This window comes from Meles meles, chromosome X (genome assembly GCF_922984935.1).
Source record: "Meles meles chromosome X, mMelMel3.1 paternal haplotype, whole genome shotgun sequence".
NCBI classification, from domain to species: domain Eukaryota; kingdom Metazoa; phylum Chordata; class Mammalia; order Carnivora; family Mustelidae; genus Meles; species Meles meles.
This window is the reverse complement of record NC_060087.1, coordinates 58,484,495-58,501,671: the sequence shown is the minus strand read 5'-3', so window position 1 is coordinate 58,501,671 and position 17,177 is coordinate 58,484,495. Positions and strand designations below refer to the sequence as shown.

Here is a 17,177-nt window from a genome sequence, read left to right as displayed (position 1 = left end):
TCCAGGATGACTACCAGGTTTCTGGCTTGGGTGGCAGGACGAATAGTAGTTTCATTCATTACAGAAGGGAATCAGGAGGTAGAGCAGATTTGGGAGTTAAAAAGATGAATTGTTTTTTTTACCATATTGACTTTGAAGTACATGTGGCTCAGCTAGATAGAAATGTCAAGAAGACAGTTGGACATAATGGTCTGAGCTCAGAAGGAAGGTCTGGGCCAGAGATAAATCACGAAGGGATAAGGAGTTAATCATTAGAAACATGGTAGGAGTATACTTTCCCCTACCCTTTGAAGTTAGGCATGACCCTATGACTTACGTTGGCCAATGAAATGTGAGTTGGAGTGATGTGGATCACTTTATAGGAGAAGCTTTAAGAGTTGGCATATGATGTGGCATATTCTCTTCCCTCTGCTGCTGACCGTGGAAGCAGCGTTGAAACAGACCCTCCACTAGCCTGGGTCTCTTGGTGACTATCATGAACAGATGCTCCCTGCTGACCTGTTTTGGACATGTTTTGTGAGCAAGAAATAACTGTTTGTTGTGATAAGCTTCAGATAGTCAGGAATTGTGTGTTGCCGCAGCATATCCTAGCTCACCCTGACTGATAAAGCAAGAGCGGAGGCCAAGAAGTGGATGGTATTGCCTAGGGAGAGTGAGCACAAAAAGAAAAGGACCAACAGTGGATCCCTGGAAAACACTAACATTTAAGGGAATGGTGGAGGAAAGGAATCTGATGAAGATGATGAGGGAGTGGCCTAAAAGATTAGAGGAGAACAGAAAAGAGTAGCATTCTGTAAATTAGGGGAGGAGAGTTTCCAAGAATAGGGAGTGATCAGCAAATGAGAACTTAGAAGCATGCTGGCAGTCTCATCACGGTGAGAATGGTTTCAGTGGAGCAGTGGCAGCAGAAATCAGACTGTAGCCAATTTAAAAGCAAATGTAAAGGAAGGAAAATGGAGATAGCAATGTGTAGACTACTCTTCTACGGAGCCAAATATTCCCTTTTTTCCCCCCCAATTATTTCATAGGATGTGGTTTCCAGTTCTCTCTTCTATCCTGGTTGTTCATATTCAGATGAGTCCCTATTTTTCTGTGTCCCTTGCAACAGAACCCAATTCCTAAACAGAGTTTATCAACATAGTCAAGTAGAAGTATCAGCCCTCCTGACCTGGAAGCTCTGTTTCTGTTAATGCAGCCTAAGACCACCTTTGCTCTCCTGGGGATTGCCTGGTATTTGTTTGGTAATTCAGTGGAGAGAGATGGAAAGAGATAAGGCCCACCTGGAGAGTGGGATCAAAGGCACAGCCTGGATCAAAGTCCCTGCAAGAAGCCCAAGCCTTCTAGTAAGACATCTGTATAAATTTAATCCTGGAAACTGTAGGCTCCCTGAGGACAGGGATTGTATCTTACTTATCTGTACATTGCCCTTAGTGTTTCACAAGGAGCTAGGTATACAGAAAAGGTGCTTGCTAAGTACTTGAAATCTGAGCCCTTGAAAATGAAGCCTCCAACAACTAGCTCAGATTGGAGTAAGGTGGAGACCTACAATAAAAAGGTAGAGGGGGGCGCCTGGGTGGCTTGGTGGGTTAAAGCCTCTGCCTTCGGCTCAGGACATGATCTCAGGGTCCTGGGATGGAGCCCCACATCGGGCTTTCTGCTCAGCAGGGAGCCTGCTTCCCTTCCTCTCTCTCTCTGCCTGCCTCTCTGCCTACTTGTGATCTCTGTCAGATAAATAAAGTCTTTAAAAAAAAAGGCAGGGGCGCCTGGGTGGCTCAGTGGGTTAAAGCCTCTGCCTTGGGCTCAGGTCATGATCTCAAGGTCCTGGGATTGAACCCCCCATCAGGCTCGCCGCTCAGCGGGGAGCCTGCTTCCCTTCCTCTCTCTCTCTCTGCCTGCCTCTCTGCCTACTTGTGATCTCTGTCAAATAAATAAAATCTTTAAAAAATAAAATAAATTTTAAAAAGGCAGAGGTAATGGGTTATGTGATGTTCATGTGTTTGCATGAATTTTACAGCTCTGATGGGGGAAATTGGACATGTATTAGAAAAAGTCATACAGAACTAAGCAAAATAAGGCAAATATTAACTCCAGGAAAACAAGTTGACTAAGGAAGGAAATGTAATCCAGTATTCTACATGACTCAGCTGTGAACAATATTTATAGTCCTAAGAATGTAAAAATGGAATCCTGATAAAATCAGAAATTGTAATATGCCAATACTGGACATATGAAGGGAGGGGAATTATGTGTGCTCATACATTGCTGCTGGTAGTAAGAGAGCTAAATTCTCCTCCAATAAAACAAAAGTCAATAAATATTTAAAACAAAAAACTCAAGATATTGTAGTATTGGCATGCCATTTTGAAATGCGGGGGTAAATATCAGAAGAAACAGCTAAGAGATTTGGAAATATTTAACTCTGAAGAGTGAGGCTCAGGGGTTGAGCAGAAGGCTTCCGTTTTAAATATAAGCACTGAGATCTATATTTATCATTTGAAAGACATTAAATTATATATATATATGTGTGTGTGTGTGTATTGTGTGTATATGTGTATACATATATATGTATGTATATAAAATTCACACACGTACACATGTACTGATATTTAAAACAGACAAGTCAAGGGGCACCTGGGTGGCTCAGTGGGTTAAGCCGCTGCCTTCGGCTCGGGTCATGATCTCGGGGTCCTGGGATCGAGCCCCACATCAGGCTCTCTGCTGAGAGCCTTCCTCCTCTCTCTCTCTCTGCCTGCCTCTCTGCCTACTTGTGATCTCTCTCTGTCAAATAAATAAATAAAAATCTAAAAAAAAAAAAAGAAAAAAAAACAGACAAGTCAAGAAACAGTAGTATTGGCACACCATTAGAAATGTGGAGATAAATATCAGAAGAAAAAGGAAAGAGAATTTCAAGTGTTTGACTCTGAAGAGTGAGTATACATATGTATACTCAATACTTTGATAAAGTGAAAATGAAACAAAAATGCTTCCTTGCATCCATGAACCTTCAAAACAATAAAACAAAAATGTCTAAGACTTAATCTGATCAACCTCACCAGACTCAGCCCTAAAGCCCCAGACCCCGCACAGCCCAGGCCTGAATCATCTACTCCATACCCACTGCCTGGGCCATGGGCTTGGGCCAGGTCAGTTTAACAAGCCAACAGAACTTGAATGGTCCTATAGCCAAAGAGAGGAAATGATGTGAGAGGACAGGAGCTTTGGGGGCTTCTGTGCCCAATGGCTATGCAGGCCACCACAGGAATGTTGCCAGTGAGACAGTGACAGCTGTAGCTTCCTTTGAGCTGTACACAGACACGTGCAGCATAAAGTCCCACTGCCCCCTCCCAGACACAGCTGTCTGCCACACATTGCTAGCCCTGGGCCCAGGCCCAGAAAGCGATCTCTAGCCTTCCACAGGGATCATTGATTGTGAAACCAGTTCCCTGACCCTGCCTTACCTCCTTCTCCAAATGCAGTACCCTGATAGACAGATGAGAGGCTGGGGAGAACAGAGACCTGATAAAAGAATCTGTCAGCCGTGCTTGGTCTCTAGGGATGAGGTGAATCAAGGCTTTGGAGTCATTCCATCTCTGCCTCTTTCTTCCCCTACCTAAGCATGTCTTTGTGCCCTCACTCACTAGAGTCACACCAGTTGCCTTCTGGCTCCCAATCTCCCACTCCCACACCAGACACTTCACCGCCTGCTCCCAAATTACCTTTCCCTTCTCCTAAGCAGTCCAAACCAGTGTTGTCAATCTCAATTGGGTATTCAACAGTCATTTGGATGAAACATATCTAATTAAAGTGAGAATAATACTGGCTGCCATTTATTAAGTGCTTGCTATATGCCAGGCTCTGTTCTAAGCAACTGACATTTATTAACTCATTGAATGCTTGTAACCACCTCCCGAGGTGGAGACATAGTTATGGATGACAACAGGAAGGACCAGAGAGTTTACATAACTTGCTCAAGGCCACACAGCCAGTAACAATAATGGCAGTGACCATTTCGTGAGCATTTTCCATCCCATAGGTACTGTAGTCTTAAGAGGTTAGCATGTTGTATGTCCTTTAAGCATCACAATGACCCTACTTCTTAATTTCAAATGTGAAGAAAGTGAGGTTCCAAAAGAGTGGAAGAACATATTCAAGGTCTCAACAACTAGTTTATGGAGAAGACAGATTTCAGAGCCAGATTTACCTGGATTTCAGTGCCCAAGCTCTTACATGCCCTGTTGCCCCTTGGCGGTCTCTCCATTTCACTATTACCATGGAAGGAATTAGCTTGTTACTCAAACAAATCTTTTTGATGGACTTGCAGGTCAAGTTGGGGAGAAATTTCTAGGACTAGATGGGAGAGTGATTTTCTACCATCAGTGTATTCAGCCCATTTCTTATATGAGTAAGGTTTTCATTCTAAGGCGATGTTGGGGGAAGAACATTTGGGTTCTAGGGGCTATACATGACCATTTCCACTCTCCAGTCAAAGCACTCCCTTCCCACTTACCTCTAAACACACACATACACACACACAGAAACACACGCTCTGGGAGAGGAAGATGTCGAAAAGAGGCAATTACTGCCTTGCTTCATCCAAACCCACCAGCTTCCTACCCAGAGCCGAAGGTTCACTATTTCTACTTTAATCTTTGGCAACTGGCGAAGGGAGGGCAGCTATCTCCCCATAGAAGGGCTTTCTTGCCTTTGGACACTAGCTCTTCTGTTCCGGGTCCTATCATTTAGGGACTTCTGGAAATGCCTTGCCCTGGAAGACTCCAGTGCAAGAGTCCCTTTCTTCAGAAAGGCCTCAGGGCTCTCTACCTAATGGCTCCCACCCAGCATGCCCCAGAAATGTCTGTATTGCCAAGCCTTTGCTCGAGTCAGATGGAGAGTCAGCTAAAGTTGGGCTCCGATTCTGGCCCTGCCAGTGGCTAGCTTTGTGCACTTGGACAAGTGACCCGTAAGAAGTGGGGGACTCAGCCACTAAGTTGCGGCTAATGAGCAACTGTGGCTAATGCGGCTATGAGTAAAGGACTCTCCCTCTCTGAGCCTCAGTGTGGATCCAAGAAGGTGGTCTCTAGGGAGGCAGCCTATGTGATGGGGTCAAACATCTTTAAACTCCGTCCTGTGGTTGAATCCCAGGTCTGCTCTTACCAGTTATGGGACCTCAAGCAAGTGACTTAAATTCCCTGATCTTCATTTTCCTCACCTGCAAAATGGAAGAGAAGAAAAGCATCTATCCTTACCTTTCTATAAATTACATATGTAAATGTAAAGCAACCAGCACAAAGCTTTAGCTATAGTTTAATTGCTCTCGCACAGACTGGGCAGTACCACGGCCTTCTGGCAATCAAATCCCTGGATTTGACCTGGATTCAAATCCCAGCTGCAACTCTTACTAGCTGAATGACCTTGGGTTAGTTATTTAACCTCTCTGAACCTGTCTTCTCCTATGTAAAATGGGAATATGTATTTTTGCACTTCACAAGGCAGACGTATGAATTAAGGGTCTGGGATAGTTCTTTTCTTTCCCATTCCTTCCTTTCAGTTCTAAGATTGAAATAACAAATGAGAAAAATAACGGCCACAAATGGCATCGGAAAAAGGCTAAAATCATTAATACCTATAAAAGAGTACATAAAAATCAATAAAAACCGCAAGACACCAACAGACAATTCACAAAACAGGCAATACAAATGGCCCATAAACAAGAAAAACAAATTTTTGACCTAAGGAATGCAAATTAAAAGCCAATGCTATACCATTTTTCAATCCCAAATTAATAAAGCTTTAAAAATAAGATCCTTGATGGTGGAAAAGGGTGGTAAATTAGCCTCATGCTTTCTGTGAAGGTATACACTAGAACAATCCTTGTGGAAAGAAATTTGGTAAGAAAGAAATTTGTATGTCAAGAGCCTTGAAAAGGTTAATACTCTTTGATTCTGTTAGAGGAGTCCCAAATGTTCATCCTGCGGAATTAATGTTTATGCTCCCATTTGTATGCAAAACAAAGGAAAGAAAAAGTCATTGTGTGTGCAAATGTTTATGTAAGCTCAGAGAGAGGGGCAGAAGGATACACACCAAATTGTTAACATCAGCGACCTCAGGGCAGTGGCACTGGGAGGATTATTAATGTTTTCTTTGTAAACCTCTGTATTGTTAGATTTGGTACCATGAGCATGCATTATTATGTGATTCAAGAAACTCAGCGAAGTAGAGAAATAAGAAAAATATCATTGAAATTGCATTTATTAAAAAAAGGAATCATAGATCTGATAGAGATGTATGAACAAAGATATTCATCACAGCATTAATTCTAATGGTAGAAGTTGGAAGTAAAGTAAACATCTCACGGTAGGGAATGACTTAAATGAATTGTACTATATTCATGTGATAGGATATTGTACACTCCTCAAGACTGATGTTTTTGAATATTTAATTACATGGAAAGATGCTCAGTGTAACTTTAGCAATAACTGAAAAAGAGCAGGGTAAAAAACCCCATGATTTCAACTATGTAAAAATAGATAGTCATCTCTCTTAGGGTGGCTCTTATCAAAACCTGTAAGATAGTAAGTGTTGGGAAGGATGCGGAGAAATTAAGAACCCTTGTGTGTGGCTGATAAGAAAGTAGAATGGTACAGCCACTGTGGAAAACAGCTCAGTGCTTCCTCAAAATTACATGTGGAATTACCACGTGATCCAGCAAGCCCACATCTAGGTAGGTACCTCAAACAATTGAAAGCAAGGATCTGAACCAATACTTGTATGTCAAAGCCCATAACAACATCATTCATGATAGACAAAGGGTAAAAGGAAAGGAAAGCATATGTCCACACAAAAGCTCATCCATGAATGTCCGGAGCAGCTTTATTCGTAATTACCCAAAGGTGGAAATAACCCAGGTGTCCATAGAGATGAATGGAGAGACAAAATATAGTATATCCAGACAATAAAATATTATTCGACCATTAAAAAGGAAGGAAGTGCTGATACAGGTTACAACACGGATGAACCCTGAAAACGTGATGTTAAATGAAATAAGCCAGACACAAAAGGACAAATAGTGCGTGATTCCATATAGATGAGATTCCTAGATGAGTCAAATTCATAGAGAGAGAAGGAAAGATAGAGGTTACCAGGGCTCGGGGAGGGAGGAATGAACGCAGTTATTGTTTAATGGGTACAGAAATGGATTCATTCTAGAAATGGATGGTGGTGGTGATCATACAACATTGCCCCTGAACTGTACACTGAAAAGTGATTAAAATGGCAAATTTCATGTTATGTATATTTTACTATAATGAAAAAACTATGAAGATATATATATATATATATATATATATATACATATATATATATATATATAGGGGTGCCTGGGTGGCTCAATATGACTCTTGATTTTGGCTCAGATTGTGGTCTCGGGGTCCTGGGATGGAGCCCCACATCTGGCTCCGTGCCCGGAGGGGAGCCTGCTTGGGATTCTCTCTCTCCCTCTCTCTCCTTCTACATTTTCCCCACTCTCACTCTCTCTGTTTCTCTCTTTTTGAAATAAATAAAATCTTTAAAAGAATGTATGTCTCTACGCATACCACAAAAAGACATATTAGAAGGAAATACATTAAGAGTGTCTCTGGGACCTTTTACCTGTTATACTTCTATTTTCCAGAATTTCTCAAAGACTTTTTTTTTTTTTTTGTAATTGGAAAACAAAGGTGTTTTCCAATTCTGGAGGGCTGACTAGTTTGGAAGTTGTAGTTGAGTCGAACACTAAGCAGACACGTTTGCCTTTCACAGATCTGCTAGGTCACCAGGCTATCCGAATAACCAAATAAACTTCTAGGAAATAATGGGAAGGCCCACCACCATGCCATGTCCCTCAGCAGGCAGGCAGGCAGAACTTGGTGAGCTGGCACTTCCTTCTACTCCCAAGAGAAGCCTAGCCATCCCAGGCCAGGGCTCACTGAAACATTGGCATGTGACGTGGGTGTCCAAAGCTCAGGACAGGTGTCAGCATTCTCTGGGGTGACAAGGTTTCACTGTTTCCACGACCAGCTCTCCCAGCAGGTGCTGGGTGGGGCTCCAGGTGCTGGGTGGGGCTCGGGCCTGCAGTAGGCCTACCTAGGAGGACCTCCTCCCCTCCTGTACTGGTTGGTCCTTCCAGCGGATGAGGCCTCCAGTAGTACTGTTCCTTCCCTCCAGGCAGGGGGAGCCTGGCTCCTCCCATCTCTTGTGTAGAGCCTGCAGAAAGAGGAGGGAGCAAACACCTCCCTTCCTGGTGCCCATCCTCTGTCACTCTCCCAGGAGGATACCAGTGACTGTCCCTGGGTCTCAAGAGCAAGAGACTGGGGTGCTGAACAAAGAGGATGCTGGTGGGTCCCCACTTTGCACCTTAGCCACTCCAGGGGGGCCCATGCTGCCAGGTGGCCTTGTTGGACCTCCTGTGAGGTCAGGGTGGCCTTGCAGCCCAGTCTTTCAATAGCCAGCTGGGCACTGCTTCTGACAACTTGAGGAGATCATTAACATTTTCTTTGTACATGTGTGCTCCAGCAAAAGAACAGACAGACCTGATTTTGTATTGTAGTCCCCCCACCTTTTGGCTATGTGGCATGGGTGGGTCACTTGCCCTCACAGAGCCTCAGCTGTCTCATTTGCAAAGTGGGGATAATGATAGTTGCTGCCTGCTGGGGTGACTTGGATTGAAGTGAGTCTATGGACACAAAGAAAGCCCCTGTCATCTCGCAGGCCCTCAAAAGCTTCCAGTTTTCTTTCCCCCTATCCCTTCCCCCCCCCTTCTTCTTTGGCGCCCATCTGCCTAGCCTTCTAGTGCAGAGACCTGTGGCCCAAGTTCCAGCTCCCTTCTCCAGGATCCATTTGAGCAAGAGCTTTGGTCCTGGCAGCCCCTGTCACTCTGTAGCAACTCCTTCCCTCCCCAGGGCCAGCTGCAGCTCGCCTGTGCCCTTGCACTCCCCTCTAAGTACCTACCTGGCTCAAGGTGTCAAAAATTCAGGCTTTTCTGAACCTCCTCCATGCCTAAGGAGAGAAGTCTGATCCGGCATTCCTGGCCACCCCCATACACTCTGGTCTAAGTGCCTGTAACCGCAGAAGCACAACATACCCATTCCCCTGAGACCTCCCAGGTCAGCATTGGACAATGGTGCTTCTGGCAGCCTGTATTAGTCTAGACCCCTCAGCAGATGCCCCTGGCTTTCCAGACAAACATATGCAGCTGGAGTCCACATGTGGCCGAGACGTGAGCTAAGGTGGGGGTGGGGGACAGTTCTGATATCAGGTCTGCACGGCCACAAAGCAGGTAAACAGCCTCAGAAGGCGGGAACACAAAAGAACCACCCGGAGGGAGAAGATTTTCTAGGGCAAACTCCCACTCTTGAGCCTGAGATGTCCTCCTACATCCCCACCTACACACGAAAGGGCGGGGGTGTCCTTTCCATGAGGTACCAGAGCCTGGGGAGGAGACGACATGTCCCCCATAGGACTTAGAAGCACCCTCTTGGGCTCTTGAGGTGTTCAGAGATCTCTGACCCTCCTTTATTGTCAGCCCCGCCCACTGTCTTCCCTTTCCTCACCCCCATCTTCACTGCCTCCACTGTGTTCAGCAGACTCTTCCAGCCAGACCATGAGACTAGGTGGGAGGCTGCTGGGTTCCCTTCCTCCACCTAGCTCCCCCCACCCCCACCTTCAGGAGATACCAGTGTATCCTTCCTGGAGGTTCCCGTTGCTATGGTGACTATAGTAGTCAGGCACCAGCCTGTGGGAAGGATGGGAAGTAGCCATGAAGAAGACTGTGTGTCCGTGTGAGGGTCTGTCTGTGTCTAAGTGTGTGTACAGGCACACATACACATGTCTACCCTGAGCAGGGAGGGGAAACAGCAGGGAGGACACAAAAGCAGAAAAGGGGGTGGAGGGAGGGAGGGGACAGAAGAGGGGACCAGAAGATGGAAGGGGAGGTAGGAGAAGGCATGGGGATAAGGGAGGTGAAGTGTGAATGGGATGTGAGAGATGCAAAGGGTGAGGGGACATGGAGGTTATCAAGGGCGAGAGGTACAGTGCAGGGTTGGAGGGCTTGCGGGGAGGCCAGAAGAATGGAAAGACATGGGGTAAAAGTTGGGAGGGGTGTGTGGTAGAGGTGGGTGATGAGGGCAGTGGGGTGGGATGGGAGATGGGGCGAGGGGCTGGAGGTAAATGTTGGAAGAAGCGTGGGTTGGAGGAGTGTAGGGTTGAGGATCAGCAAGTGAGGTGTGGGGTGTGGTTTGGGAAGGGTCTAGGGGATCTTCTAAGAAGAGATTGGAAATGTTGGGGGTCACTGGCATGTGGATGGGAGGTGTTAGGCGTGGGCTAAAATTTGGGAGGACTATGGGGGGTAGGGGTGGGTCAGGATGGGAGTGAGGTGGTCTGGAGAGGTATGGGCAGCATGAGGTCCCTTTCCCCTCCCACATTTAATCCACTGTGTCCTTGGCTGAGCTACACACATTGCCTCTTCTCTGTGTCAGTCTCGTCCCAGAAGCCCAATGCTCACATTCATGGGCAATGAAATTCTGTGGATTTAGAGGCTCCTCCCCAGGGAAGGTTTTGCCATGGTTCCCAGGAGGCCATGTCTTGACTGCCTCCCACTTCCTCCCCACCCCCACCCCTGCCCCAGCCCCAGCATGGCCCAGGGCACCCTCTTTGCTCCTGAGAACCCTGGGTCAGGGAGGCCAACTGTGGGGCTCAACTCCCGGCCTGCGAGTTTGGGTTACAACAGGGACCACTGCCAACTTAGAGCGTCTGCCCTTTGCCCAGTGACCTGAGCTGCCTGCTCTCAGCACCAGTGTTAGCCCAGGAGTCCTGCTTGGCAGGAAGGCTGTGGCAGGTGGGAGGAGAAAGGAAGGCAGTGAGGCAGAAACAGCTGCCAGCCGGAGTGGAGGAAGAGCAAGGCCCCAACGGGTATGGGCAGAAGGCAAGGCGCTGGCTCGGCTGGCAGTCCCCCCTCCTCTGTGTGGAGGTGTCAGTCCCCTCGCCGACCCCTCCCATCCAGTGCCGCTGTTCAGGGAGCAGGCTCTGCTCATGGGCCTAAACCCTGCGCTGAAGCAGTCCTCAGAGTTCACCTATCTCACCCGGAGTGAGAGTCGTCTCCACAGCATTTCCTCCAAGGGTCTGCCTGAGTCAGGCCAAGACGTTTGCAGAGAGCAGGAGCTCACTTCCTCCCAGGGCAGTCTGTTCCCTCTTTGGAAGGGAAAAAGCTGCTAATTGAGCCACTCCCATGTGCCAGGCCTAGGTCCTGTGTAGACTTGTCAGTAATAATGACCTCACAGGGCTCGTATGATGAATTAGCTCCAGTTTACAGATGAGCAAAGTGAGGCTCAGAGAGTCAAAGGGGCTAGCTCAAGGTCACACGGCAAGGGATAGATAAAAGAGCTGGGTCTGACTCCAGGACTTTTGAACTACGAAATCCCTATGGGGCTCAGCAGGACCAGCTTCTTCTGCACCATGACAACTCTCCTGCCATTTGAAATCAGAGACCACAACTTCCTGAATCATCTCTTCTCCTGGTGAAACAGCTCCTTCCACTCTGTCCAGGAGAACCTGGGTTCCAGCCTCCTCCCCACCTGTTCAGTGTGAGATCCAGAATGAAATGCACAGTCTGCCATGTGGGTTCGGGCCTGTCTAGAACAGAGTAGAATTATCACATCCTTTCTCGGTATCAACCTTTACTTCTGTGGCCTGATGGCCGGTAAGAGAGCGAAATGTCCTTCTCTTGGTCTTTTATCCCTTCTCAGATCAGAACCATGAGAGAAGAAGGCAGTGTTTTGTTTTCATTTCCACCACTCCCCTAGTCACACTGTCCTAAATTTGGAGCCAGAGAGGGGCAGAGGTGGGGGAAGAGGGGATGGGAACCAGGCAGGGGCACAGCAGGGCTGGGAGGATGGAGATCTGTGTGTGTGGGGTGGGGCGTGAGGTGGCTGTCCGGCAGGGCTGGAAGGGAGGGCCAAGGGGAGGGGTGAGGGCTTGGGGGTTGTGTGCACAGGGAGATAAGGGCTGGGGTGGCCTGGGGTTGCAGGAAGCCAGGGTGGGGATGGGCACTGGCCAGCCTAACTTAACATCCCTTGCTGTGCGAGAGGAAATAAGTCGCACATTAAGGAAATGTTGCAGCTGGTACTAAATTGGGAGGTGTCACAGGCAGCAGTGAGGACAGGTATATGATTCGTGGGGCCCCGCATGGCCAAAACAGGGACAGACGCTGCTGAGGGAGAGAACAGGGTTTCTGGATCTGCCCAGGAAAGATCTTACTGAGACACTTAGGACAGGGCCCCAGGGCTGGGGGTCACCTGGTCCTGGAGCAGAGGATCCAAGCTTGGTTTCCAGAAACAGAGGAAGGCTCCTCATCCTGGCTTGGGCTATGGGCTCTCTACCAGAGGTGTGGGGTGTGGGGTTTGAGGGGGGAAGCTTTGTGGATGAGGCATCATCTCCAAGGGATCCCCTCTAGGGTAGAGGCTGAACAGGAAAGGGCTTGGAGCATGGGGGTAGGTATGGGAATGGGCAAAGAGTACTGGGATAGAGGTGGGGTGAAGGGAGAGGGGCTGCAGCTAGGAGCAGAGCAGGGCTTCCTTTCCCCTCTGTGCCCATAATACAGCTGGAATCTAGAGTCCTGTGGGTCTAGGCCTCGGCAGAGGGAGTGGGCGCCAGAGAGGAGTGGAAGACACCAGGAGAAAGCAGGCACTGCCCTTCTCCCAGCACAGCTGGCAGCAAGAGAGCAGGTGGAGTTCACTTGAGAGGGAGAGCAAAAGAGTGACAGCGACACCAACAGCGGCAAGGAGACAAAGGAGAGCAGGGAGGGCCCTAGCCCTGGGGAGCTTGATGGGAGGCTACAGCAAAAGCAGGCCTCTGCTCCTCTGCAGATCACGCTGGTTGGAAGCCTGGCACTCCGGCTCATTGGCTCAGTGGCCTCAGGGCAAACTGCTTGATCCCCCTGCACCTCAGTTTCCTCATCTGTAAAATGGGGATAATGCGCTGGTATTGCCACCCTCCCTGGGCAGTTGTGATCTCGTCAGATCTCTGACAGAAGTTACAACCCTAAGCATAATGTCAACGTCAGGTGTCATATTATTACTGCAAAACACTATCAGCTATCTCTTCCCACTGAAATCTCACAAAAGACTGAGGATGTGGGCAGAGCCAGGATCATGGGTCCCATGTTACAAATGAGGAAATGGAAGCTTAGGGAAGTGAAGTGACGTGCCCAAGGTCACACCGCTAACAAGTGGTAGAGGTGATGAGGCCTTCTGAATCTAAGACATCAGTTTGTCTTTCTCCTCCATCAAAGCACTTGGTAAAAATAATTAATACAGGGGATTATTATTGAGTGTGGGACTGGACGGAGCCTGGAGCCAACTACAACAGGGTGGGGGGGAAATCCCATGGGAAAGTTGTGGTGTGGTCTCTCAGTCATCCTGGTGGCCAAAGGGAAGGAAAATGATCAGGGCCCGAGAACTAGAGGGAGGGCCACAGAGAGCGACATCCTGTATTCCGTATGCTGTGGACCACATCCCTCTGTTCTCACTGAGTGTGTATCTGTGACTGACATCGAGGGTGTGTGCGTCTGTCTCTATGACAAAATGTGTCCTTCTTCATGTGACAGTTCTTCCGCCTGCCTGTGTGTCTCTGGCATCGGAGAGAGATAATGCGTGTGTGTGACAGGGTGTCTGCCTCTCTGGCACTGTTTGTGGGTGTGACGACCTCTCTCTATCCCTGCATGACTTTGCCTGGGGTGGCGGTGGTGGTGTATGGCAGTGTGTGTTTGTCTATCCGTCTGTACACCTTTAAGAAGTGGAATATCTCATTTGGTAGTGTGAGTGAGGCAGTGAGTCAGCTGAGGCTGAGGGAGGCAGGAGGGAGACTGCTAGGTTACGAGAACAGGAAAAAGGAGAATGAGAAAGTGAAGTCAGGAGCAAGGAGCTACCCCTTTCCTCGCCAACCCCCTGCCCAAATCCTTAAGGAGCTCACCAGGAGCATGGCACGCTGAAGTCCACAGTGGGCACATTAGTTGGAAAGGGGCACTTTCTGCCCCTCCCCAAGGCCTCAGAAGGAGACAAGCTCGGCTAGGAGTCACTGTCTCCCTCTCCGGCTCTCAGCCCCTAGCTCCAGGATTAGTGAGGCCACCACCTCACCTGGTCTCCTCAGCACTTGACCCTTTGACCTTGCGCTTCTTTTTTCTCCCAAAGGCAGGACACCGGGCCAAGCTGAGCAAGCAGAGCAGTAGCAACACATCCCAAATGTTTACAGCTGCCATGCACCTATTGTCCAGAATGACCCTGCCGAGGGTCAAGAAGTTTCTCCATACCCAGCTCTGCCCTAGGGAGGCCCATCCTGCAGTGGCCTCCCCTCTCCTCTGGATGCCTGTACCCGGCAGCCAGACAGCCAGCTTTCTCTCCACTGGTGCCCCAGTGTGCTGGGAAGGCACTGGGAGTTTTGTAATGCAGCAACCCCCAGTGGCCCTCCCATGAGCCACTGTGCCCTGTTGCCTACCTCCTTTTATTGGGGAAGAGGAGCTGGCAGGTTCCCTCCTTGGGAGAAGACAGGCACCCCTGGTCCCCACCTCAGGTCATATAAGGTCAACAGAACCAAGTGCCCCACCAACAGGAATGCCTCTCCTCTCACCCACTGGCAGGGGCCAAAGGGTGAGGGTTAGCTTGCCAAATATTTTTCCTTCCCCACTTTGGCCTTCCCCCTGCACCAGTCACTAGACCCAGGACATTCAATGCTAGCTCCTCCGAAAGGAAGGGGCCCGGCTGGCTGCGGAGGGAGCCTGGGGGTTGCCAGATCCCTCTTTCCACCTCTTTGTCCGTGACCCCTCCCTCCTAGTGCAGGGGTGGAGCACCAGGAAGCCCCAGTCGGAAGGTGCCCAAAACCTGGGGTTGATAGAAGTTGGCCAGGTGGTTTGACTGACCTGAATCTTCGAGGCAACCCTCTCTGGGGAGGGTCCCAAAGTAGCACTCCTAGTGCCCTACTGTGAACGGTGGGGGTGATGGGAGGAGATGAGGTGTATAGAGGGGTGGGGGGAGACCTCCTTTTGTCTCTGGGTCCCACCGCCACCGCCGCCGAGGGAGGTGTTTTGCCCGCGGACGCCAGTCCCTACCTTACAGCCTTTCGTGCAGGACCGGATTGAGTACTCTTCTGCCTGTAAGTATTTATGCAGCACGAGGTCGAACTCGTCATATTTTTCCTGAGCATGTCGGTCGAGCCGCTGGTACGCCTCGATACAGTTGTTACACACTTCCCAGGCCCCGGAGCCCGGGCTGGCCACCACGGCCAGCAGGTCCCCCAACAAGGTGTCCAGGCTGCAGTCCAGGCTGTCGGGGCGGTCCATGCCCAGCAGCAAGTCCCAGACCGTGTAGGTGTCGCAAAAGGAGAGAGTGAAGTTCCGAAAGTGGCCTTTGAGCAAGTTTTTTTTGGCGGAGGGGAACTCGGCCGGGGCACGGGAAGGGGAGTCAGGGGGCCGCAGTGGGGGGGCCGGGGTAGTCGGTTCAAAAAGTCTCTGCAAAGATTGCAATTTGGTGCAAGCTGCGTCCAGCCCCGTGGGCTCTGGGACGCCACCGCAGTCCGGCCTGGGGCCGGCAGCGGGGGTGGCTTTGGTCAGGTTGCTGTATTGGGGGCCGCAGGTGCCCGGGGACACGCTGGGCTCGCCGGGTGGCGGCGGCGGCGGCAGGGGCAGCACCGCGCGAGGAGGCATCGGCTGCCGCTCCCGGCCGGTCCCCCAGGGCGGTCGCATGGCGCTGCTCAGCTCCCTGGCCCGGGGCCGGGCCCCCGCGCACAGCCACAGATGGTCAGCGAGCAGCACGGTGAAGAAGAGCAGGGACGCCAGGGACAGTCGCCATCGCTGCGCCCGCTCAGAGTCAGCGCAAGGTTTGTCGCTCGGCCTGGGAGCCCAGCAGCAGCAGCAGCAGCAGATAGTCAGCGCGGCGGCGTCTTTCCCGGGCCACATCCAAGCGCCCCTGAACATATTTCGGGGGGGGGGTCCGGGCTGGAGAGATCAGGCAGGCACGAGGCCAGACGGCCGTCACCGGCGGGCGAGCGGGCTGCGCGCCGCTCCGCGCTCCTCAGCGCCGTCCAGGCTCTACCTTGGTGGCTGCATGGTGAGGCAGGCCGGCCGGCCCCGGGGCCCCGGTCAGGCCAGAGTCGCGGGGTGCTCTTGTGCCGTCCCCGCGCTCCTCCCGCGCTCCTTCTCTCGCAGCTGGGGCGCCGCCGCCCGGCCCGCTAGGCACTGCCCGGCGTCCCGGCGGGGGGCGGTGCGGGGCACTGGGGCGGTGGCGGCTGCGGCGGCAGCGCCGCACTCCTCATAGTGTCGGGCCCCTCAGCTGCCCTCCGCTCCGCGCCACTCCACTCTGCGCCGGCGGCCCGGCTCGCACTCTGTTCTGGCCGTCTCGGCTCAGCGCAGCTCTGCGCCCCTCAGCGCCGCCGTGCGGGCCCGGCCACCGCGCTCCGCTCGCTCGCCCCGCGCCGCGCCGCTCCCGCCCGCCCGTCAGTCCGCCCGCCTGATGCCTGCTCTGCGCCGCTCCCTGCTTCGCTCGCGCCCTCCTAGGCCCGCCGGCCGGCCCACTGCCCGGCCCTTCGGGCTTCGATCGCGCTCTGGCCGTTCGCCCGGGCCGGTCCCGGGCCGGCTCCGCTCCGGCTCTGAGCCTGCTGCTCCCGGAGTTCCGGCTCGGGCGGGCCACCTGGCTCCCGGCGGCGCCACAGGCGCCGGACGGCGACACGGGGCTTCACTTAGTGCGCCTCTCCCTTCCGTCTCCCGTTAGCACCGCTGTGGCGGCCGCCGAGCCGCACGGCCCCGTGGCTCCCGCTGGCCATGCCCCCTCAGTCTGTCGCCATCTTCCGCTGTGCGGAGAACACCTTGAGAGCCCGTGTGCGAGTGTGTTGGGGGGGGGGGAGCGGGGCGGAGAAAGAGGCACTGAGAGGAGGAGGGAGCGGGACTGGGGCCCCGACTGCGCCTGCGCCTCAGGACTCGCTGCCCGCCCCCCCTCCGCCACCAGCCCCCGCCGGCCGCAGCCTGTGCTGTTTGGGGATGTTTCCAGTCCACCCCCAACTCCATTCACTTCAGCGCCTCCGTTCATCCGCCCGCTCCCCGCGTGCACACGCCACACACTGAGTCCCAGGCCCCGGCGCTCTCCCTCCCCCGCCCACCT

General features: G+C 51.4%; 1 protein-coding gene across 1 annotated transcript in view; it reads right to left on the bottom strand.

The window, feature by feature from the left end:
- NALF2 (NALCN channel auxiliary factor 2) overlaps positions 1–16,888 on the bottom strand; it is a 28,036-nt gene extending 11,148 nt beyond the window's left edge. Inside the window, exon 1 of the mRNA XM_045994504.1 lies at positions 15,134–16,888. Coding sequence (XP_045850460.1) covers positions 15,134–15,997 — 864 coding nt within the window. The 5' untranslated portion in view covers positions 15,998–16,888. The remainder of the gene's footprint in view (positions 1–15,133) is intronic.
- Between the last annotated feature and the right edge of the window lie 289 nt (positions 16,889–17,177).